The 25,385-nt window shown below is 46.6% G+C and overlaps 1 protein-coding gene across 2 annotated transcripts in view; it reads right to left on the reverse strand.

The window, feature by feature from the left end:
• The window catches only part of PSTPIP2 (proline-serine-threonine phosphatase interacting protein 2), a 53,621-nt gene that overhangs the window by 16,113 nt on the left and 12,123 nt on the right, over positions 1 to 25,385 (reverse strand). For both annotated transcript variants that reach the window (XM_073343452.1, XM_073343451.1), the window contains exons 2-4: positions 10,431 to 10,531; positions 6,455 to 6,532; positions 4,448 to 4,482 (exon numbers count right to left, since the gene is read on the reverse strand). In XM_073343452.1, coding sequence (XP_073199553.1) covers positions 4,448 to 4,482; positions 6,455 to 6,532; positions 10,431 to 10,531 — 214 coding nt within the window. The remainder of the gene's footprint in view (positions 1 to 4,447; positions 4,483 to 6,454; positions 6,533 to 10,430; positions 10,532 to 25,385) is intronic.

The following is a 25,385-nucleotide window of genomic DNA, read 5'->3' on the forward strand; positions in this document are numbered from 1 at the left end:
GTGTCCATGGATTTGGAGGGCCCAATTTGAAACACCTAGCACCTGATTCTCACAAGCTTTGAGCACCCACATCTCCCATTGATGGACCCTGAATCAGAAAAGAAAAGACTCAAGATTGGTTTCATTTTCCTATGAACCCCCTTGACTGGGTACTGGCCTTGCCTGGGGTTAGAGGCCACCTGGTTTACAGATGAAAGTTTTGTTTCATCCCACAAGGCACTATATAGAACTACACCCAGAACTCAGACAATTGACAGCTTCTGTTCAAGACTTCCAGGCCTGGAAGAGTAGGGGACGCAACGGGTCAGGATCCAGGTGGGCTGGCAGAGTTTTGTGGGAAGTCAGGGGAAGACTGATACTCAAGCTGCACCTCATAAGCCGCCAGTGGCTCTTTAATGTGTCTCTTGAGGCTCTTTGCAACATATGATATTAAATCACTGTGTGATTTAATTATTAACCAATCAGGATGCTTTTACTATGTCATTAAACCAATTAATTTATTAACTTGCACTAAGTTATCAACTTATTTGCTGTGAGAATAAATCTCTCTATATACACTAAATATTTCCCTGTCGTACTGTTTAAATATGAATAGTACAAGAGTAAATGAAACAATGAATTCACACGACTGTGGCTCTTTTGGGCAATGTTGATCACTAATTTGGCTCCTGGTCCACTGAGGTCTGCGTATCCCTGCTTTAGACTGAATAAAACAACACAGGGTGTACCACAAAGGCTGGGTTTTAACTGACATAATTTGATTTAAATGTTTTCAAGTGAATTGCTGCCCCGCTCGATTTTGCGCCCTGTGCAGTTCAAAAAACAGGAAAATGTTGAAAGGCCAGCACTTGCCATGACCGCAGCACTAGGCTCTACCAAGACATTACAATGAGCTGGCTCGGGCTTGTGTGCACCACTGTCCTCTATTGGATGTAATCGGAATTGTGCATCTGTGTGTCATCGGTAGGGCCCTACCAAATTCACAGCCGTGAAAAACACGTCATAGACCGTGAAATCAGACATTCCCCATGAAATCTAGCTATTGGAGGGGCGGAGGAGGGACAGGCCTGGGGGCGCCCCAGCCAGGGTCTCCTACTGTTCAACAGGGTCCAGCTACTAGTCCACCAGCCTGGAGAGGAATGGGACTTTCTCTTCCCCTGCATGGCCGCTCTCGGGGGGAGATCAGACCCACCTCTGGGTACCTCCCTGGCTGCAGAAAGCTCCGTGGCTGTACCTTCTGAGCCCAGCTCTGAAGGCAGCACAGAAGTGAGGGTGGCAATCCTGTGACCCCCCCTCCCCCATAAGCTTTGTGACCACCACCCACCATAACCTCTTTCTCAGTCAGGAACCCCACCTTTACAACACCACGAAATTTCAGATGTAAACAACTGAAAACGTGAAATTGACCAATTTTAAAACCCTCCAGCTGTGAAATTGATCAAAATGGACCCTGAATTTGGTAGGGTCCTAGTCTCTATGCAAGAGGGCTCGTCAGGAAAAGGCTGACAAAACATTTTTTTCCATCAGAATTTGAAGATTTAGCTAAATGTTTCACAGACACAGAACGATTTCAACAAAGTTACAACAGAAACCTGCCTGATTTCCTGCCAGCTTCCCCATCTGGCTCCTCTGCAGCCCAGCTGGTAGGCTCAGCCTCCAAGGTTGGCAGCCCGCCAGGCAGACTGCCCGGAAGCTGGGGCTCCATTCCGTTTGGCAGCAAATTTCAAAATTTCTCTTTTGGTTTCATTCTGATCCAGAAGCAAGTTTCGAAATATCAAAAATCTCCCACAAAACGGAATTGCCTTTCCCTGCCCTGCTCTAACGGACACCAGCTTGCTTGTAGTTCTAGCCCTACAGATGCCATGACACGCCGAGTGACTGCGGTGTGCAGAATAGTGACAAGTGTGCCATTCCTAGAGCACCACAGATTTCCGGCAATGTTATTGTGTTGTCACATTCTTCTCAGCCTCTCTCACTTCCAACAATGTCGTGCGTGGGTGTTGAAATCCCAGCACTGCTATCCTTGCGCAATCAGCTTCCTCCCTTTCAGATTATCTGCCAGGAAAGAAACAGTTATCACGAAAATAACTGCACTGTCCACCTAGTGCCAGCCTGTTTTAAAATGCACATTAGGACCCCAAGGCTGCATTAGTGGCTCTATCAAGCCAGTTACTTCTCATTAACCTCAACTGTTTTTAAGAGACAAGTTTGTCTCTAGAAAGAGACTTCCAAGCTCTCCAGTAGTGGTCAGCATGTGCTTAGAACAGAGCAGCATGAAGTACACCAAAAATCTTCCTGTAGGACCCAATCACTTTATTGTTCCATTCTCCACGCTGTCATTCCATTTTTCCCACTGGTGTAACGTAACTGAAGTTGATGGAGTTACCCCTGATTTTATACGATTATAAGTGGAAGGCCAAACAGGCCCATTGGACACACACACACACAAGGAAAATAACTTAAAAGTATACAGCATGAGAGCTGGCCAAAACTCGGGGTTTTTAGCTCACAAAAAATTTTGGTATTTGGGAAGTTGGTTTCTCTCTGATTTGAAATTTACTGATATATTTTGTTAACTGACAAACCACAAAAACCTGCATCTGGGAAACACTGAAATGTGGCCTTTTGGATACAAAACAGGTGAAATGGACATTTTTGTCCATTTCACCCCTGCTATTCAGGGAGGGCAGCCCAGGAAGCCAGCTGGCCCAGGAGTCTGGAAGCCCAGGGCTCCCCAGCCCGGGCCATCTGCCCCAGAGCCACAGACACCGGAAGTTCGTTCCAGGAATTGCAGACTCCCAGGTCTGTAGCAGGAAGCCTAGAAGCCCTGATGAGCCCCACCTAGAGCCATGGTTCTCAGGGCTTCCAGGCTCCTCGCTGTGGAGCTGGGAGCCACACGGCTGCTAGAGCCACAGCACCAGGGGTTTTCAGATTCCTGGCTCCAAGCAGGGAGGCTGGAAGGCCTGACATGGTGGGGCTGCCCCAGAGCAGCAGCTGGAGCTCAGGCTCTTGAGTTCTTATCTCCCCACTCCACAGCGGGGACCCTGGAGTCCCTGGCTCCAGCCAGCACTCACAAGGCTGCCTGAGTCTCTGTCGCATAGCGCGGAGCCAAGTAGGCCCCAAGCAGTCTGCGTGGTGGGACTGTCCTAGAGCTGTGGGCCCTGGAACAAGGGCTTCCCAGCAGCCCACCAGGAAAGCAGTCAGGTTTCCAGTAGAAAGCTGCCTGTGTCCCTATGAAAGTTTCATGTAACCTGTAATAGGATTGGTTAAACACTGCAGTCTGCTGATTTGTCATTTTCCAACTAAACTTTGGTTTCCTCAGAAAATTTCCAATCAGCACCTCGCTGTAGTCTAACTAGTCTCTTTGATATGCGAAAGAAATGTTTCCTATCAGAGCATGCAGTGTTGTTGTGTCCTGGGACCAACAGGGCTAGAAGAGAGACAAGGTGGGTGAGGTAATATCTTTTACTGGGCCAGCGTCTGCTGGTGAGAGAGACAAGCTCTGGGGCTTACACAGAGCTTTTCTTCTCATATCAGATCAGTTTTTTCTCTAGTGTTAAAAATTAACCACCACAGTAAGCAGGTTCTCTCTTTCCACCACCAGACTAAGCAATACAATGAGCTGTTACATACAGGATGATACGGGTTAGCTGGAGGCTGGAGAAAGACATAAAATATTTGGGCCACAATGGAACAACCAAGCACATCCACAAATATAAATACTCCAAACCAGGACGAGACATGAAGCTGAACAGAAGGTGAAAGTGGAGACACTTTGAACATAGCACCAATATCTCTCCTCCAAATCCCTTCTTAGAATCCCAGCATTCCCATCAAAGACATTAGACAAATCAAAAGTACAAACAGGGCGTGTGCTAAACCACACTGCCAAGGCAGTTTGCTTTCTGTCACATCTCTGCTCTTCCCCCCACTACTTCATCTGATCTATTTAGATGGTTAGCTTCTCAGGGATCCAGTAAGTATAATGCAAATTACATTTTGCAGGGGTGCCCTGTGACTAACAATGCTTCCAACTGACACGGGTTTTAGGCAAGTCACTTCTTCTCTCTTTGCAACAGCTCCCCAGTCTGTGAACCAAAGATTACACTGCCCTCTCTGATCTGCCCACAGCGTATCTTTGTAAGGCTTCATTGGTTAAGGTTTGTAAAATGCTCTGAAGGGAACGGTGCTGTGCGTTCTATAATGGCATTATGCTCCTAGAAAGTATGGAGTGAAAGTAACTGCTAAGGAGACGAAAACAAATGAATGTAAAATGGGAATAGCTCACTGTACCCCCAGCTAATCTGATTTTACAGTCTATTTCTGAGACAAACGACTGCACAGGTTCACAGACTTTTGTATATGCTTTTTCAAACTGTCATCCACAGTCGCCAATGCAGCCGGATTTCTTGACAAATACAAAGAACGATGTTAAGCAGTTACTTACGTTGCTTAAAAACTTCAAGAGCTCTCTTCAGCGTGCTGAAAAACACAGGCACAGAGTTACAGGGTAGGTAAGAGAATTGCCAGATTCCCCACGTTTCAGAGAAGCAGCCGTGTTAGTCTGTATTCGCAAAAAGAAAAGGAGGACTTGTGGCACCTTAGAGGCTAAGTGCCATAAGTCCTCCTTTTCTTTTTGCAGATTCCCCATGGCATGTAATGACAGCTTAACGACAGCTTCGCTGACAGGGGCAAGATTCCCCCTTCGCTCTAACCTGGCAGGAGTTGATCCTTTTCGCATGCTGCTCACATCCACTCCGACAATCTTTTGAGATCATGTACACTAATGGGGGGGGGCTGTGGGGGGGGGGGTGAGCTCTTGAAGTCAGGCTCAAATGGAGATTTGGGCTTTTCACCGTTCTGTCATTCAAGGACAAGATTTCAGTCCCTTGTGCAGCAGCCACACATATGGTGGGGACAGGAGACACTACATACGCCAACCAACTGGGCAGTCCAGGGTGACATTCCTGTGACACCCGGGGCAGCTTTAACCCACACTTATATATCATCATCATTCACATTTGTTGGTATTATAGTAGGACCTAGATCAGGTCCCACTGGTTTAGGCACCGTACATAAACACAGCCTCTTTCTATGTTTAGGGCAGGGCCTGTCTAAACAGACAAGACAGGCAAAGAAAGAGATATGGTCCCCATTTTACAGATGGGGAGCTGAGGTGCTCTGACAGACATTACAAACTCAAAAGAACATAAAACTAGCTTGTTTGCTCTCATTCCCCATCCTTTTCTGTGACTGTAGCAAGGGTAGGCTGTAGTCTAGCTAGCACAGGTCACAGTAGCAATGTAGACAGGGTGGCACAGACGTCAGCGTGGGCGAGCCACCCATCGGGGACCTTGAGTAAGCATTTGGGTTGCTGGCCCACACTGAAGCCCATGCAAGCAAGTCTACACACTGCCCCGGAGTCCACTTACCCAGCCCACGGCACCAAGCCTCCCAGCCCAGGTCTGCAGACTTGTACTATGGCCCTAAACATAGCTGGCAGAGGTTGTGGCTCAGGCTGGAGCTCAGGCTCAGAAGCCTAAGGTGTTGGGGGGCAGAGGGGAGACTTCCGAGTGTGAGTTCACTCAAGCCACGACTTCAGAGTGCAGCTATTTTTACAGCACTCGTGTAAGCCCAAGTGTGCAGACCGGGGCTGGGAGGCTCACTGCCGTGGGCTGTGGAGACATACCCACTTTTACCCGGCTAGCACAGATATGCCTAGCTGGGATATAACCACACCTTCATTTGCAGTGTAGTCCTAGGGTCTCCGAACAGGAAAGCTGTTGCAGAAAAGGAAGTGTAATTAACATAAAGAAACCTGGTCATATGTTCTCTTGCGTTTGCAGTGTCTTTCAGAGCATAGCAGGTTCAACCTAGACATCCCCTTCACCACCCCTAACATACACATGTTGAAATGTGTCCCAAGAAATTGGAATCTTGTGGATAGTGAATTTCAATGATGAAGTGTACAGGAGATCTTATTTCCATTCTATACAAAGCCCAGACACAGGAAGATGCAAGCAAATAGAGAATACAGCCTTTCACATACGTCCACACACCGCAGCTTCGGGAAGTGAAGGGACTTGCCCAAGGCCACCCATGAAGTCAGGAAGAGAACCCAGCTCTCACGGCTCCCAGTCCTCTACTCTGACCACTAGACCACAACAGCTAGTCTTGACTTCCTAAAAGTAGTGTTAATTTCTGAAAACAGGAAGTTGGTTAATGGGAGGTTAAAGTCAGCAGATTCCAATTACTGGCATGTCTCTCATTCACAAGAATCTGATTTTAGTCAGCCTTTTTCCAGACATATCAATACTAATTTCAGCCTCCTTCTAACTTGCACTCCCTTTTTTGGATTTGACATCACAGCCCCCTCCATCAGCATTCCAAGTCAAGGTAGCTTTTGTTATGAACACAAATAGGAATGAGAACATACACAAGGATCTAAACTTACTTCAATTCTGTCTGCCCACAGGGCTTCTTCTTTGTCAGGTTAATAAGCTCTTTGCCATATTTTTCTTCGATAGTTGCCCTGTTGTGGAAAGAGAGGAGGTTAGGGGAAACTCACATGCAATGTAGAGTCTGCAAGGTGCTTGCTAGAAGGGTAAAGGCTGGAAGGAGATGGTGCTAGAATGAAATCTAGGTCCCAAACCAACTACACACAACCTGCACTGCCTCGTACTGCCATACTGTGTCTTGCAGAGTCCTGACTGGTCTAAGGGGCCATGAAAGACTGCTAACTATTCTACCAGGTCTGAACCACCAGAAGACTAATAGCTGAGGTTTGGCCAAAAATGGAAATGAAGTATTATGAATTTCACCCTTCTACCTCCGAGGTTTCCGGCCACGGACAAGCTGCTACAGACAGGCTGCACGTGGTGATTCCAAAAGAGCAGCAGTTAAGATTATATTGTCGCTGTTTACTCAACGGACATCCCCCCCCAATGCATTTTTCAGTGAAAAAAAAAATCTGTTAAAACAAAACAAAAGTCACCCAATACTCCTGGACGAGGCTTCCAAGGGAGGTGGTAGAAGCCCCGTCACTGGAAGATTTTAAGAACAGGCTGGAAAAACACCTGTCAGGATGGTGTAATGATACTTGGTCCTGCCTCCGTGCAGGTGGCTGAACTAGATGACCTTTCAAGTTTCCTTCCAGACCTACTTTTCTATGATTCTATGTGTCCCCATCACTAAAAGGCACCAGTTGGCAATTTCGCTGGCAGTCTCAGACTGGACCATGGAGGCTGAACTAATTCTTATTCCATAGATGTGGTCCCTCCAAGTCAGGTTTGAAACCTATTAGTGGGTTGAGAAAGCTCGTCTTGCCGCTCGACTGTACCTGGGCATAACTAGAGGAGATTGGCCTCCTGGGCTGCCCATACAGCACCTTTTGTGCCAAAAGAGTTAAAAAATTAAAAAATAATCTCTTCTAGTATTAAATGGCTACAGAAGAAGATCAACATGCCTATTTAAGCCTCACACCTCAGGGAAGGCGGTGTTAGACCCATCTTCTAGATCGGGGTGGGCAAACTTTTTGGCCCGAGGGCCACATCGGGGTGCGAAACTTTATGGAGGGCCGGGTGGAGAAGGCTGTGCCTCCCCCAACAGCTTGGCCCCCGCCCCCTATCCGCCCCCTCCCACTCCATGCCCCCTGACTGCCCCCCTACCCATCCAAACTCCCCCCCGCTCCTTGTCCCCTGACTGCCCCCTCCTGGGACTCCCGCCCCTAACCACTCCCCAGGACCCCACCCCCTATCCAACCCCCTTTTTCCCCACTCCCTGCCCCCCCAAACCTCTGCCCTATCCAACCACGCCCTGTTCCCTGTCCCCTGACTGCCCCCCAGGACACTCCGGCCCCCTTACCATGCTGCTCAGAGCAGCATGCTTGGGAGCCACGCTGCCCAGCCAGAGCCAGACACGCTGCCGCGCTGCCCTGCATAAGCGCGCAGCCCCGCCTCCCTGAGCGCTGCCCGCGCTGTGGCATGGCTGCGGGGGAGGGGCCAGGGGCTAACCTCCCCGGCGGGGAGCTCAGGGGCTGGGCAGGACGGTCCCGCAGGCCAGATGTGGCCCGCGGGTTGTAGTTTGCCCACCTCTGTTCTAGATGATGAAACTGAGACAAGAAAGAGTTATGTGATTTACCCAAGGTCACACCACAAGTAAGCATCAGGAACAGAAACATAAAGACCTAATTTAGTCCCTTGCTTTAAGCACTAGATCATGTTGCTTCTCCTGCACATTTGAGCGCAATGACACAGAGATGCATGATGCCAAGAAGTGCTTGCTGAATAGCCTGTAAAAAAAATACGCATGTCCACAAAGTGCATGTATAGTTTTCAGTACAACCTTAAGTGCTTCTAATTCAGCAAACATAAGACCACTGTCCCCACTCTAGTGAGTAAAGGGTGCTCCAGGCAGAGGTACCAACACCCACCCCCAAAGAATTTAAGGAAAAAATAAAAAAAACTCTACTGGCACTATTCCCATTTATTTTATTTTTAACTGAAATGGTCAAACACAAAACACAAGACTTGGCCCGAAAAATTCCCGACTGCCAATTTGAAAGTCATGAGAGTCCCTGGAAAATAGAAAGCGACCACTCCGAAGCCATCTGGGAGTCACGCACCTCCAGTTTATGGGCACACGTGCCAGGCTTCAGAGATTCCATCATGTAAGTCAACAAAACAATAATGGCCAGAAATCCAGATTACACATTCAAAGTACTCTTGAGCTGCTGGCGTAAGAAGCACTTTTAGTTTGTTGGGTGGATCGACGTTGAAATTCTTCACAAAGCCACAGGGCAAGACTATAGTGAAAATAGTTTCAAGTAGACTTTTTTGCCCCCTCTCCCTTCCAATGTTTTCCATAAAATGCCAGCTGCCTAACTGGCCTAACCTGAGAGGAAGGATGGTCTAGTGGTTACGGCATCATTCCAAGACCTGGGTTCAATTCCTTGCTCCACCACATGCTTCCTGTGGGACCCTGAGAAGTCGCCTCCGTTCTCCAGGGGGAACATATAAAATAGAGATAACAGCCCCTCCTCGCTTTACAAGAATGTTGGGGGGCTACACACATTGAAAAGTCATAAAATGTGACCAAGGCCATAAGATGTGACCATCTAGTCTGACCTCCTGTGTAACACAGGCTCTAGAACTGCCGGAATACTTCCTAGAGCAGATCTCAGGAAAAAACAGCCAACAATCACTACAGTATCTGAGCACCTCACAATGGGGGCCACATAAGAACCATAGATTGAACTCCCTATGCCCGGAGAAACCTCCCATTGACTTCAATAGGAGTTATGGGCACGTAATGGCTGCAGAATCGAACACAAGTCTCGGGAACTGACATTAAATTTCGTTGGCACAGGATTTCAAGCACAACACACACATAAGGTGACCAGATAGCAAGTGTGAAAAATCAGGAAAGGCAGGGCGGGGGGGTAATAGGCACCTATATAAGACAAAGCCCCGAATATCGGGACTGACCCTATAAATTCGGGACATCTGGTCACCCTTCACACACGGCACCAGCCTCAAACCAGAGAAAGCATAAAAATGCATGTTCCATATAGTTCAACATGGAAGATTTTTACATTATCTGTGGACGGTGAAAGACAGAAAAACCAGATGTGGAACAGCAGATCAAAATATTACTAACCCATTTCCTAGTCATGACTAACTAGTGTGATGGGGCAAGGTCAGATGGCTATAGAAAAGTAGTGGGAGATAGATATATTAGCTCCAGTCTAAACAAATCCCTGGTACCAGGATAAGTTAAATGGCAGCTGTTCCAGGTCAATTAAGACACCTGGGGCCAATTAAGAACTTTCCAGAAGGCAGGGAGAACTCTAGGTTGATTGGGACACCTGAAGCCAATCAGGCACTGGCTGAAACGAGTTAAAAGCCTCCCAGTTAGTCAGGTGGGTGTGGATGTCAGGAGCTGTGGGAGGAAGCTGTGCTGTTGGAGAGACTGAGTAGTACACACCAGATCAGGCACAAGGAAGGAGGCCCTGAGGTAAGGGTGAAGTGGAGCCTGAGGAAGTGGGGGCTGCTGTGGGGAAGTAGCCCAGAGAATTGTATGTGTCATGTTTCTAAAAGGTCAGCTAACATAGCTGATACTATTAGGGCCCCTGGGCTGGAGCCTGGAGTAGAGGGTGGGCCTGGGCTCCCCCCTTTGCCCCCCCCCCCGATTAATCACTGAGACTGGGAGACAACAGAGACTGCAAGGGAGGATAGCTTCTCCTCACCTCCCTCGCTGGCTTATGATGAAAATGGCTCAGTAGACTGTGACCCTTGTCCCTAGAGAGAGAAGGGTTATGTGGAGGGTCACAGTGAGAACTCTGAGGCTAGCGAAATCTGCCAGGAAACGTGGGACCTATGGAGACAAGGACAGAGCTTTGTCACACTAGGTGGTTAGAGAAAGCTCTGTACCTTTCCTTCAGAAAGTCTTCAAATTCCTTGCAGTTCTTCCTGCCATCATTCAGATGTTGAATGATGCTGTCGTAGCCAACTGTGCTTGTTAAATCGGTACTCTGCAAGCACAAATAAAAAACATGTCACATGGGCATCAAGACAGATCATTGTCAATATTCCCCACCTCCACTTGGAGTTTAAGATGCTCACAGTTTAGCCATTTCTAATACTTGGAAAGGAAACTAACATTTTTTCTCCTGTATCTGAAGATTATATAAAATGAGATCCCTTTATTCTGGACTGGACGAGGTCTCAGTTTGAGAGCCTAGGACAATGGATCTATGCTGACTTTCAGGAAAACGTAACAGCCAGGCTTAAATACTACAGAGATCTAGTGCAGAGTTTTGCACAATGGGGCCCTGATCTTGACTGAGATTTGCAGGCGCTCCTGCAGTATAAATAATTGAAACAGTCTCAACTCACAATGGTTATCTAAGGTAATTATAGGGCCACCATCACATTCCTATCTCAGTGCCTCATGCTCTTTACCATAGAATCATAGAATATCAGGGTTGGAAGGGACCCCAGAAGGTCATCTAGTCCAACCCCCTGCTCAAAGCAGGACCAATTCCCAGTTAAATCATCCCAGCCAGGGCTTTGTCAAGCCTGACCTTAAAAACCTCTAAGGAAGGAGATTCTACCACCTCCCTAGGTAACGCATTCCAGTGTTTCACCACCCTCTTAGTGAAAAAGTTTTTCCTAATATCCAATCTAAACCTCCCCCACTGCAACTTGAGACCATTACTCCTCGTTCTGTCATCTGCTACCATTGAGAACAGTCTAGAGCCATCCTCTTTGGAACCCCCTTTCAGGTAGTTGAAAGCAGCTATCAAATCCCCCCTCATTCTTCTCTTCTGCAGGCTAAACAATCCCAGCTCCCTCAGCCTCTCCTCATAAGTCATGTGTTCCAGTCCCCTAATCATTTTTGTTGCCCTTCGCTGGACTCTCTCCAATTTATCCACATCCTTCTTGAAGTGTGGGGCCCAAAACTGGACACAGTACTCCAGATGAGGCCTCACCAATGTCGAATAGAGGGGAACGATCACGTCCCTCGATCTGCTCGCTATGCCCCTACTTATACATCCCAAAATGCCATTGGCCTTCTTGGCAACAAGGGCACACTGCTGACTCTCATCCAGCTTCTCGTCCACTGTCACCCCTAGGTCCTTTTCCGCAGAACTGCTGCCGAGCCATTCGGTCCCTAGTCTGTAGCTGTGCCTTGGGTTCTTCCGTCCTAAGTGCAGGACCCTGCACTTATCCTTATTGAACCTCATCAGATTTCTTTTGGCCCAATCCTCCAATTTGTCTAGGTCTTTCTGTATCCTATCCCTCCCCTCCAGAGTATCTACCACTCCTCCCAGTTTAGTATCATCCGCAAATTTGCTGAGAGTGCAATCCACACCATCCTCCAGATCATTTATGAAGATATTGAACAAAACCAAACCCAGGACCGACCCTTGGGGTACTCCACTTGATACCGGCTGCCAACTAGATATGGAGCCATTGATCACTACCAGGGTCTTGTGAGGGCATATACATTAAAGGAGAGTAGTGCTATTATACCCCTTTTTACATATAGGAACCTGAGGCTCAAGCAGACTAAGGAATTTGCCCAAGGTCACACAAAGTTAGTGGCAGAGCAGGCATTGAACCAGACTTTCCCATGGCCCAGGTTAGTGATCTAAGCACCAAACTGTCTTTCCTCTATATAAGAAGCCTGAAGCAGATGCCGCAAGCCACATCTGAATGGAAGATGTCCCAAGCTGAAGAGGATAGCTCTGTGTTGTGTGCGTGAGAGTTTAAGCTGGTTGAGAAGAGACAAACATATGGGCAGACGGTATAGCGACACAAGTGGTAGGAAAAGGAAGCAGTGGTAGGGATGGGTATGCAGCTTGCAGAAAAGAACTAGAAGCCACAATCTGACAGCTAACAGGAAGCCTAAAGTGAAAAGAGGAATAATGTCAGGACTAAGATTCAGGAAATGGTTCAAACCCAAGATAGTCATTGGAGGGGAGGGGGATTTCTAGAGGATTTGTACACCAGTACATAGGAGAAGTTGCAGCAGCACAGCCTGCACACAGCAAGGATTTCAGCACTGCAGATTTAACTGCTGTATGTCAAGGAAGTGAAAGTCGGTGATGGCTAGAGAGCAAGGAATCCCATGTAGATCTGGTGAACCCCAGGGCTGAAACAGCAGGAGGCCCATGAGATTCTGTATGAGTTTAAAGTGGCCTGCAAGCAGAGGCAGATCCCCAGCTGTCCTGCTCTGTGCCATCTACAGGCACTCCTTGGAATGCAAATATCCCCTAACTGTGCCAGGCAACTGTAAGCGGACGCAGCGAGCCTCGTCATGCAGAGGGAGAGCCTTCGCAAGAGCGGTATTTCAACATGGTCCTGGCTACATGAGTGCTAAGACTGCACAGTGCCTATGGCCAGCACCAGTGGGGACAAAGCAGGTTTATAAGCCCACCCCAGATGGCATGGCAGCAGTAACTCTGCCTCTGTTTCCCTCCGAGTCTTTCGCTGTTCCACCCTGTCTCCAACACCTTACCCTCCAGCTAGATCATGTAACAGTTCTATCCCTCCCCAGCTACCCACAGGCTAAAAGAATCACAAAGAACCATAAGTTTTTCCCTTCACTGAAGGAGGCTCCGTTAGGCAGCAGCCTTCCCCAGTTCCTGGCCCCAGCCAGCCATCTCTCCCACAGTCAGAGTACTAGCTCTGCTCCCTTTCCCCACCAGACAGCAACTGGACTGGGCTCTCCCTTTTTGGCTCCTCTCTCAAAGCTTGACACCTTGAAGGTGGTGTAGGGTGGGACTGCCTGGGCCCTGAGCAGCCCATTAACCCTTTCCTGACTCGTCAACCCTTTCCTGACCCCATCACAAAGCCATTTTACAAAACCATGCTTTTATAAGACCCTATAGATAGATTTCTTCCCAGTCAATTCTGGCCAGTAAAATAGCGTTTGTATCCAGCTAGCAAAAACCATGCAAAAGCAGATGGAGCCTAGATTAAGTAAGATCTGCCATACTGGGTCAGATCAATGGTTCATGTAACCCAGTATCCTGTCTTCTGACAGCAGTCAGTATCAGACTTCAGGGGGAGTGTACAGATCAGGGCAACTAGAGTGATCCACCCATCTTCCCCTCCTGGCTTGTGGGTATCAGAGGTTTAAGGTCACCTCAAGCATGGGGTTGTCTCTCTGACCATCTTAATTAATAACCACTGATGGACTTAACCTCCAGGAACTTACCTCATTCTTTTTAGAACCCAGTTATACTTTTGGCCATCACAACATCCCCTGGCAATGAGTTCCACAGGTTAGCGGAGCATTGTGTGAAGAACTGCCTTATTTTGTATTAAATCTGCTGCCTGCTAATTTAATTGGGTGACCCCTGTTTTTTGTATCCTGGCAAAGGGTAAACAACACAGCCCTATTCACTTTCTCCCCACCAGGCGTGATGTTCTAGCCCTCCCTCAGATCCCTTCTCAGTCGTCTCTTTTCCCCAGCCTTTTTAGTCTCTCCCTGTATGGAAGCTGCTCCATCCCCTTGGTCACCTTTGTTACCCGTCTCTGAACCTTTCCCAGTTCCAGTAGGTATTAGACGGGGTGGGGGGCAGCACTCAGGGGTCCCAGGCAACTCTCTGAAAGTTCCGATCCCAGAAATCTCCCTCCCAGGTGTATATTTACAGGGGACGTACAAGAGAAGGGGCAGGGAAGAGGAACAAAGGGAGCAAGGCTCCTTCTGACCTCACCTGGAGATCCCAGGCCCGGTACTAGGCAGGCCTCAGCAAAGGACGGGGGACGCTTTAGATCAACATCGCCATCAGCATGCACCAGCAGAGTGGGTCCAGCATGGAGGAGCCCTCACTGCAGCCTGGTCTAGCACCTACTCAGGCCTAGTCTTCCCCACAGAGCAATTCTGGCTATTCCTCTACAGACTCCTGTGTCTGCTTGGCTTCTCCTCACTCCACCCTACCCCCCAACACAGCCAGTGGCTTAAAAAATATTGTCTTACTGTTACTCCCCCGTCGGTCTGTCTTTATCTGTTGCCTTGTGCCTTACACTTAGATTGTAAGCCCCTTGGGAGCAGAGACGGTCTTCTTGTTCCGGTCTGTGACTAGGGCTTCCAGGCATTATGGTAATACAAACCAATAATACATATGTACACCCCACCCACACTGTTTAATACAGCTGCCCCTTTGTACAAACCTAATGGAGGTGAAATGGTCTCCACATGCTCTGGAGCCAATTTTCAGTCAGATACATCCTCTGCCAGCCACCCATTCTCCGGTTCGGGAAAACGGTTCTCCCTCCTGCACTCTACCCCACTGCCAAAGCCAGCACATCACTGTGCATCAAGCACACCAGTCAGCCAGTACTCTCATGGTTCAGAATCTTAGACGTTAGAGATGGCAACACCCCACTAGATTATGCAACCCATCTCCCTGCCGCTGCAGATTTGCTCTCTCCAGCATATTCTCTTGTGTTTTGTCCAGTCATTAGATGTCCCAAGAGACAGAGTTACCTCCACTACCTTTTGGAGACACCATTTCACACCCTAAAAGATCATACTCTCTGAAGCCGTGGGAGTCAGCCTTAGAGCTGTTTGGGAATTTTCCAATGAAAACAGATTTTTGTTGGAAAACTTTGATTTGTGAAGAGAGATTTCTAAGGTATAGAGGAAAAGAGATCTACTCCAGGTTGTCCTATTCACCAAGCTGTTGGCTACTCACCTGGGGTATGACAGACCTGGGCTCAGGTGTCTGCTCCAGACCAGGCAGAACAGGAATTTAAAGCCAGGCTTCCCACCTCCCAAGTGAGTAGGCACCAAGCTACGGGGCTGTTCTGGATTTATGCTTTGTGCCTCTACCTTGAAAAACTTTAAAAGGTCTATTTTATCCTAATGTGGAATGGGGGGAGGGGAGATATTTCCCACCCGGTTCTATTCAGCCTACATTTCATCTCATTACACTTATTTAGGAAATGACACATGGGGATATAAACCAATTCCTCTCCATACCAATAGTGATTATGTAGATGCCATTCAAATAGCCTCAGTGCAGTTACTGTCTCTCTACCACAGAAGGGAGGTGAGCAACCATCTACAAAGACCAGCACAAATATTGCACTACAAGTTAGCTGGCAAGAAACATTCATGTTGTATGCAACTAAGACTTCCTTTCCCCCAGGCTCTAAGTCACTTCTAGAACTGGTCAGGAATTTGCCATTGGTCCAACAAAAAATGCTCTTTTCACAAATTTTTTGATTTTTCCATCAAGAAGATCAAAATGATGGCCTCCCTGGAAAGCTCTTGTCAATTTCAATCTCTGCCTGCCAGGAAAAGGTGAACTTGAGGAGAGCCTTTCAGACAGGCAGCTATGAAGGAAAAAAAAATCAACTTGGGTTTTCCCAAAGCACAATATTTCTGGAAATCCCTTCCTGTGAACAATTTTGGATTTTTTGTCCCAATTCAGAATGATCATTTCCCCCCAAAAGGTGTTGCTTTTTTTTTTTGTTTTTTTGCAGGGAGGGATTTCCATTTCCCAGCCACCTCTAATGTAATGAAGCTCCAAAGATCTGGGAACCAAGTAGCCCCAAGATCAAATCCTGAGATACAACTCTGAGATAAGTGTTAGAACAGCTGATAGATGAGACATAAACACAACTGCCTTCTTTAACCACACAGATTTCCCATCAAGCCAATAGGCAAACTGGGAGTTGGCATTAATTTTATTGTGTGATGAATGGGCACGATCAAACCTGTATGATCTGACATTCTTTTGTCAGTATCCTAGAGAAGAATTTTTAAAAGAGTCCCCATTATATGCTCTTGTGAACAGGACTTAATATCACTAATTTTTTTTGATATTACTAGTATTCAGTTTCATTAGCACTAAGAGTTGTGACAGGCAGGCAGAGTTGTAAGAAAAGTCTTTATTGACCATGCATAGTGGCCTGTGCTAAATGCTGAGAGGCGTGTTTATCCAGTAGCAGCCTGGCCATCAGCTTGCATTCCTGAGCCCCTCATGTCACACCAAACCATTTCCACCTGAAACCAAACCTGTTTTTTCTTATCCCACTCATCACATTACACTCCAGCACCTCAATGTGCAACAGCAGTCAAAAAAGCTAACAAAATGCAAGGAATAATTAGGAAAAGGAGACAAAACAGATGACACCAAATAAATCCAGGATATGCCCACACCTTAAATACTGTGTGCAGTTCTGGTCACCCCATCTCAAAAAAGATATATTAGAATTGGAAAAGGTACAAAGATGGGTAACAAAAAATTATTAGTGTGTGGAACAGCTTCCATATGAGAATATAAAGGACTTGGATTCAAGTATCAGAGGGGTAATCAGGTTAGTCTGTATCCACAAAAACGAGGAGTCTGGTGGCATCGGAGGAGTCCAGGACTTGGACTGTTCATCTTAGAAAAGAGACTACTAAGGGGGATGTGATAGAAATCTATAAAGTCGGGAATGGCATGGAGAAAGTGAATAAGCAAGTGTTGTTTACCCCTTCACATAACAAGAACTAAGGGTCACTTGATTAAATTAATAGGCAGCAGGTTTAAAAGAAACATAAGGAAATACTACTTCACCCAGCACACAGTCAACTTGTGGAATTTGTTGGGGCGTGTTGTGAAGGCTAAAAGTATAACCGGGATCAAAAAAGAATTAGATACATTCATGGAGGATAGCTCCACCAAGAGCTATTAACCAAGATAGTCCGGGATGCACCCTACACTCTGGGTATCCCTAAACCTCTGACTGCCAGAAGCTGGAACTGGATGACAAGATGAATCACTCGGAATTGCCCTGTTCTATCCATTCCCTTTGAAGCATCTGGCACTAGCCACTGTCAGAAGCTAGCGTAATAGATGGACCATTGGCTTGACCCAATGTGGTCATTCTTATGAATAAAATGTTGAGCTAGCAACAAAAAGGTTATCAAAGTGTTTTCAAATCTATTAGGCCCTTTGGTTACACAATCAGAGGATGAGTGAATTACAGCAAGTGTTGATAAACTGACTTTAAACCCAAAAATAAACAGCAAATTCCTCAGCCATCAGCAGCAGGTGGGAAGACCACCGCCGTTCCTTCCATCAAGGTTCCGCCCCTACGCCGTTCATTCTCCCCCAAGACATCACTCCCCGTTCGGTCTTCTCCCCACCCCACCCCCAGACCCTGGCCCTTATGGCTGGTAAAAAGTGATGGGGCCAAAGCCCCCTGGCCACCCCTGTTCCGGCATCCGTGTCTTCCATATAATATACAATCAGTGAACCAGACCCATCCCTGATGTAAACTTCAGTGGTCTGTGTGGCCCCATCTGCTCCTATTCCAGCCATGTGAGTTTCTCAGCACAAACTCAAGAGAGACCAGATATTTGCTGCAGGGGCTAGAGCTGAGATGAGCAAACTTTTTCAATAAAAAAAAAAAACTTAACATTCTGGGCAAATCCCTGTTTCAAGACTAATGAGCAGCTGTGTCATCCCTGCCCTGCAACTTTGGGAGCCTTACAATGCCTTGCTGAAGTAGCTCCCATCTGGGCTGCTCACAAACAGCCTAACAGCATGCCAAGCCACATCCTGAGTGTCTGCGTGTAACTGCAGCCTGCCAACCATACTTGGGTTACACTCTGGGTTCTCACCAGCCTGGATCATACTGCAGAGTGATCCCAACACACCCCCAGTCTTAGACTTTCCTCCAAGCAATGTATGTCCTGTATTGCCCAGCCCTCTCCTGAAGAGTACAAATCTTTTGAGTCTGTTATTCCTTTAAGGGAATAATATGCACAGCTTGTCACCCCAAATGGAGACACTTCAACTTAAACACATTGGATTAGATAAAACAATAAAACAAGTTTATTAACTACAAAAAGAGAGATTTTAAATGAGTACAAGTAACGAGGCATGGAAATCAGAAATGGTAACAAGGAAAATAAAGATAAAACGTTTCCTAATACCTGACTTAAACTGTATTAGATTCAAGCAGAGTTTCTCACTACATGCTTTCAGCAGTCTTACTGACCAAAATCTGTAGGTCAGGACCACTCCCCATGTTGTCCAATGAATGCTTTCTTTGTCCTTTCAGGTGCAGTGAATGTGATGGGCAGGGGAGGAAGGGGGCCTTGGGGTGTTTTGTCCGTCCTTTTTATAGTTTCAGTCCCCCTCTTGAAAACATTTCCAGATGTGCACTAGGAGCCGGAATCTATGTGGAAGGATATTCCCTGCTGGCTTTTCCTCACCTGTTTGAACCTTTTTTGTTTTCTTTCCTGCTTGATGACTATGTTTACTACCTAAATGCAAGTTACGCAGAGCACACGTTCTGCTGTTTAGGAGAGACCTGTTTGTCAACCTTAGTTTGGGCAGGGCTGTGGGGTTTGGCACATGTTAATAACATTATCCAGGGAATCTTATAACTTCACGTACAATGTTGCCGCATACATTTTACCACGACAATACTAACCAACAAATTATGAGCTTTCAGGTGTTACCTTAAAAGGTGTACATTGTACAAAGATTATTACAATGGTGTAGGGTGTGACTACAGGGGTGTATTCTGTCCCACTGACCATTGAGGAAAGGTTAAAAAAATGGGACGTGTAGTCCTGAGAAAAGAAGACTGAGGGAGGACCTGAGAAGACTCTTCAAATCTGTTAAAGGCTGTGATAAAGGGGATGGGGATCAATTGTCCTCCAAGTCCACTGAAGATAGAAGCAGCAGCAATGAGCTTAATCTGTAGCAGGGGAGTTTTAGGTTAGATATTAGGAAAAACTTTTGAATTATAAGGATAGTTAAGCATTGGACGAGGCTTCCAGGGGCCATAGTGGAATTTCCATCATTGTGTCATCTGTTCTTAAAAACCTCCAAACACAAAAGGGGAACTTCCAATTGTGAGAAGACACCACTTCTGCAAGTGATGGCTCCAGCTCCGGCCAGAGACACTCAGCAAAGTCGCAAGTTCAGGGCGGGTTTCATTGGGACTGGTTGGCAGTAAAACTGTGTGGTGTGTCTAAATAGCTTTCAGTAGAATGTCAGGTAGGAACATAAAAATAGTAAAGGCCTGACATTAAAAACAAATTAACATTCACAAAAATATATTTTTTCACATTTTTTAAAAATTGAAAACGTTGTTTTTTTTAAAAAAAGAGGGATTGTGGTCTAAAGCTTCATTTGGAAATAAGATCCTCTCTTCAGCCTTTTATCTCAGTCCTGTGTACCAGTAGGATGTCACAGTCAGGTTTGCTAAATCTTTTATCATTTTTGTGGCTTTCCTCTGAACCCCCTCCAGTTTGTCCACATCCTTCCTAAACTGTGGTGCCCACAACTAGACACAGCTGAAGCCTTACCAGTGCCAAGTACAACCACCTACTGTGTCCTACATATGACACTCCTGTTAGTACATCCCAAAATATTAGCTTTTTTTTGCAACTGCATCACACTGTTGACTCTTAGTCAATTTGTGATCCACTATAACCCCCTGAAGCTTTCCAGCAGTACTGCCATCTAGCTGGTTATTCCCCATTTGTTGCTGTGCATTTGATTTTTCCTTCCTACATCTAGTACTTCACACTTATCTTTATTACATTTCATCTTGTTGATTTCAAACCAATTCTCTAACATGTCGAGGTCATTTTGAATTCCAATCCTGTCCTCCAAAGTGCTTGCAACCCCTCCCAGCTTGGTGTCATCCGCAAATATTATAAGCGTACTCTCCACTCCATTATCCAAGTCGTTAATGAAAACATTGACTGGAACTAGACACAGGACAGATCTAGGGGGGGAGGGATAGCTCAGTGCTTTGAGCATTGGCCTGCTAAACCCAGGGTTGTGAGCTCAATCCCTGAGGGGGCTATTTAGGGATCTGGTGCAAAAATTGGGGATTGGTCCTGCTTTGAGCAGGGGGTTGGACTAGATGACCTCCTGAGGTCCCTTCCAACCCTAACCTTCTATGATTCTTCTATGATTCTACTAGATGCATACAACCCATCACAACAATCCAGATCAACATGCCCACAATTAGTTCTCAGGAAAAGCCCTGTGTGCCCACAAACACAAATCCATACACCTTCCCTTCTCATCTTGAGAGGCTGTTTGTGCTAGTGGCTAGCCCAAGGGGACTCAGAAAGGTTATAACAGATACTCGATTTGAGGTACAGAACTTAAAGACCCTGCATCAGGAGCCATTATTGCCACTACACACTAATAAAATATCACAGTTGATGGTTTCATGCAAGACCCAGATGAGTTTGGGTTCTAATCAAAGGTTAGTGAAGCCAAATTCCTCCTGATGTCTTGGGATGGACTCAGGCATGTAAGGGGCATGCTGTGTGTGCTGACTAAAAGTTAGGCTGGAACCACTTTCACTGGCACATCATAAGGTCTATGTTATTGAAGGCAATTGGAATGCTGTGACAACTGAGATGGTAAGCTCCTATAAGAAGACTGCACGATATGCCCAGCATATCCTGATCACACTGCCACCGGGGGCAGTCAGATAAAAGTCCGGTTACGCTGGGGTAAATCCAGAATAACTGTCGGCTTCCAATGGAGTTACGCAGCTCACGCTGCTACTGGCCTCGTTAATGCCAGCGAGCTCGGGAATCCTCATCATCTGCATCTGAGATCCATGTGCCTCTCCTGTTTGGGGCTCTGGGCAATCGCTTTTCAGAGCCACGTGGGTTGAGCTCTCCTGTTGTGTAAAATCTCTCCTGCAGAGAAGGATTTGCTACAGCGAGGATTTTGAATCGATTCGTCAATAACCAAAGCACTTGCCACAGAGAAGATGTACTTATTAACCAGAACACAGCCACCGAGGAGGAGCACTGCCAGCTTTTTAACCATACCAACACAGAATTCTAAGCACCAAACTGAACGACCACCAAGGGCCGGCAGCCGGAAAAGGACCTGCGTTAGAAAACCATCGAGACAGGGTTCCACTGTGACAACATGCTCAGAAGCAGTTTGAAGGACTTGGAAACATTACTGTCTGTGGCATACCTGTGGCTGGAGGCTTAGCAGGGACAATCCACAGCCACAAGGAGATTGGAGAGAGATTTCTTGTCATTTTTGACTTATTTACAAAAAGGGGTTTTTTTTGTTTGTTAATATATTTCCTTATGAACTTGCTAAAAAGCACAATGAGGATGCAGCTTTGCTGAGCACCTGTGGAAGTCTAGAGGTTGCCTACAGTCTGTATAATAGTTACCTGCAGAGGCAGTGTGTCAGCCTCTGGTGTACTCATCTTCAAGTATCCTGCTAGCTAAGAGAGAGGGTATGCAGAGTATGGCCAGGCACATTCTAATTACAGGCCAGTGATGGACTCGGATAAAAATCTGGCCTCAGTTTACGTCCATCTCAACCCCCGGCAACTGTTGACTCCCAGGTTACTCAGGGTTTACACTGATGTAACTAACTGGGGACGGCAGCTGGGCTCTCCCAGGGTGGATATCTGATTCAGAGATGCGAGAAGCAGGGAAGCAGGAGTGGGGTTGGGATGTGATAAAAACATTCCCTCCCCCCCATACACACTCCATGTAAAGACGCTACTTTCCAAGGGCAGGCTACATTTTTTTAAACATCTAACAAAAGAGAAGCCTGTGTTATGCAAGCAAAGATTCTTGGTTGAAAGTCACTGTGCTCCTAAAACTCCAGGGAAATAAGATACATTCAAAAACAGCAGCAGCCTGGAACTTGCCTTGTGCCAAACACAAAATCCCGACCCTCAGAAGCTCCAAAGTGCCGTTCTAAACTTGGAAAGACTGATTTTCAAGTGAACTCTAAATCTGGCAAAACAAGTTGCCCACATCCCTGACTCACATGCAAGTGTCATTGCAGACCTGTGTGACAGCAGCCAGCCCCACTAGTGAGTGCTTCCTGTTTCACAGTGACCTGGCATTTGCTTCAGCAATTTCTGGTTAAGACACATCCCTTATGGTAGGAGTAAGAAAAGTAAAACCAGTCGCTGCTTCTTGGACTGAAAGACAGCATGGCTAAAGCATGGTCCCCTTGTAACGTACTAGGTTTGTGAGGGCTGGCCAGCCCTCCAGTTGACCTGCTATAGAGGAGTTCTCCTCAAACTCAAATAGTAGAGGTTGGGGGAGGGTATAGCTAAAAGGATCCTGGTTCCAGGCCGAGCTCCGTAGGTGTTCAGCAAGTTACACAGAAATTGTGTTTCTCTGCAGAGCACGAGCTCATTCAGTGCTAAGCTCTGTTTGCACTTAAATAAGATCAAGTCATCTCTGGCTTTGCAGATAGAGGTTTTGCACGTTTGTGCTCAGTGCAGAGTTCACTGAAAGCAATGTGGGTTCAGCCAGTGGGGCTAGAATGCAGTGGAGCTAGTATTTCTAACCCATTGGAAACATAATAGTCCACTATTTTTAAGGGCTGCAATATCTTCCTTGAGGCTAGGACACAGATGGTCTCCAGAACTCTCCTTTGAGTGACTGGAGTCGCAATGTAGGTGTGAAAACTATTTGAAAACTATGTTGGAATTGTAGGCTGTCATTTTAATTGGTAAGGAGTTTACTGGTCCTGCTTGCCAGTGAGGGGGGCTCTGTAGGAAAGCACACAATCAAAGTCAGTCTGGAAAGAGCTAGCCTAAAACAGTGGGGTGAACGGTGTCTCGCTGCCTTAGGGAGTAGCCTGCTTTGTCTCTCTCTGGTTTTTGGTTATGGTGTGTTTTCGTTCTGGATTCTCAAACGTAGTATTATGCTGGAACCTTCCAGCAAGAGCGATTTATGTTTTTATCTGACTTCTCTGTATGTATGCCAGAAACATAATAGTAAGCACCTATCAGCAGCTCCACTCAGCAGTGCAAGTTACAGAGACATGATACTGAAATAAGAAATAGGAAGGTCTCCCTATTCAGGCCTGGTTTCTGTCTCTCCAGCACTGTTCAGCTCAGGACAGCAGGATTTTTGACACAGCAGGTGATGTACATTTGATATCTGGGTGTTTGCCAGTGGCAAAGGTAGGAATAGAACCTAGGTCTTCTGGTTCCCAGCCCAGTGCTCTGTCCACTGCATCCCTTATAGAGGGCAGAGAGCCTCAGAATTCCCCTTCTCACAAGCTGAATTCAGAGATCTGCAGAAGCAAAGTCAGATGAATAATGTATGTCATTTCAAAGAGGATTTGACACAAGGGCTCGAAATATTTTCCTCTGACTGCCTGAAAGGTTCGTTATGACACATTCCCACCCCTCCCCCAATCACCACCAGCTCTGTACTCTGTTTTGTATGTTGTAAAAACATAATAGAGCCATTTAGAGGGATTAAAACACCCTGGATATTGGAACGAGAGGCAAGACAGTAACAGCACTCCGATGCACACTAGGTTAGTGCTAGGGATCTGAATTCAGGTGCAGACTACATTAAAGTCTCCTGAGCTCTTTGGCAGGATAGTTTGGCTGCTTCTGAACCAAACCAACAAAAGCTCTGTCTGGTTTTGTATCCAACCCAGAATCAAAGCTGTAAGTTCAGGCTCAGATCCAGGAATCCGACTCCGCTGAAAACCTTAAGGGGGTCAAAGTTAAGAGTCACAGGTGCACATAAAATGAAGAAAGGCGGAGAGTGGGGACTCCACCCTTTACTGCCAGAAGCTGGGAGTGGAAAACAGGGGACAGATCACTCAGTGATTGCCTGTTCTGTTATAGACTCATAGACTTTAAGGTCAGAAGAGACCATTGTGATCATCTAGTCTGACCTCCTGCACATCGCAGGCCACAGAACCTCACCCACTCCTGTAATAGACCCATAACCTCTGGCTGAGTTACTGAAGTCCTCAAATCATGCTTTAAAGACCAAGTTACAGGAATTCACCATTGACACTAGTTTAAACCTGCAAATGACTCATGCTGCATTAGAAGGCGAAAACCCCTGAGGGTCTCTGCCAATCTGAACTGGGGGAAATTCCTTCCTGACCCCAAATATGTTAGACCCCGAGCCTGTGGGCAAGACCCACCACTATCTGGAATAATTCTCTGTAGTAACTCAGAGCCCTCCCCATCTAGCGTCCCGTCTCCAGCAGTTGGAGATTTTTGCTAGGCAGTCACTGAGGGGCTACATGCCATTATAGGCAGTCCCATCATGGCATCTCCTCTGAAGCATCTGGAGTTGGCCACTGTCAGCAGACAGGATACTGGGCTAGATGGCGATTGGTCTGACCCAGTAGGGCCGTTCTTATGGTCGCTCATGATTATTTTAAAGGTAACATGCAAAGGGTGACTCTGCCTTTGTTTTTTACCTGATTCTTATTATTTGTATTGCAATAATCCCACTGTGAGAGGTGCGGTGCAAACACAGACCAAAAAGATGGCCCCTGCCCCAGTGTAAGTATAAGGCTTTGCCAGTAAATGTACCTAAAAATATAATAGCCTAAAAATGTGAATTTAAACCAGTATCGTTAAACTGGTGTAAATCCCTGGGTAGGACACTCCTATTCCATTATAAGAGTGGGGTTGTTTCCATCTGATCTGGAGTTAGTTATGAATAGGTTTAAGTTAAAGCAAAACCAGCCACTCAACTGAACTAAGAGAGGCCCCCATGGGATTTGCACTGATTTAACTAATTTAACTTAACCAGGGCAGGTCTGCGGGAAGACAAACCCAAAGACAAGGCAGGTGCAGACAAATAGAGAGATGGGGAGCACAAGGAAACCATGAGACAAAGGGGACAGGCAGTGGTCTCAGCCCAGCAGCTGCCTAACAGTCCAGTTTCGGAAGGTGTCACAGCAAAGGAAGACGGAAGAGGAAGTGGATTTGTGGATGGGGGGGGGGGTTCGATGAACAAAGGAACCCTGAAAGGCTTTTTGTTGTTTGTGGTGGGGGGCACAGGAGAATTTTTTGGTTATTTGTAAAACTTTACAACTATCAGGGAAGTTTCCCTAGTTCTACTAAAGGACCTCT

This window comes from Lepidochelys kempii, chromosome 5 (assembly GCF_965140285.1).
Source record: "Lepidochelys kempii isolate rLepKem1 chromosome 5, rLepKem1.hap1, whole genome shotgun sequence".
NCBI classification, from domain to species: Eukaryota; Metazoa; Chordata; order Testudines; family Cheloniidae; genus Lepidochelys; species Lepidochelys kempii.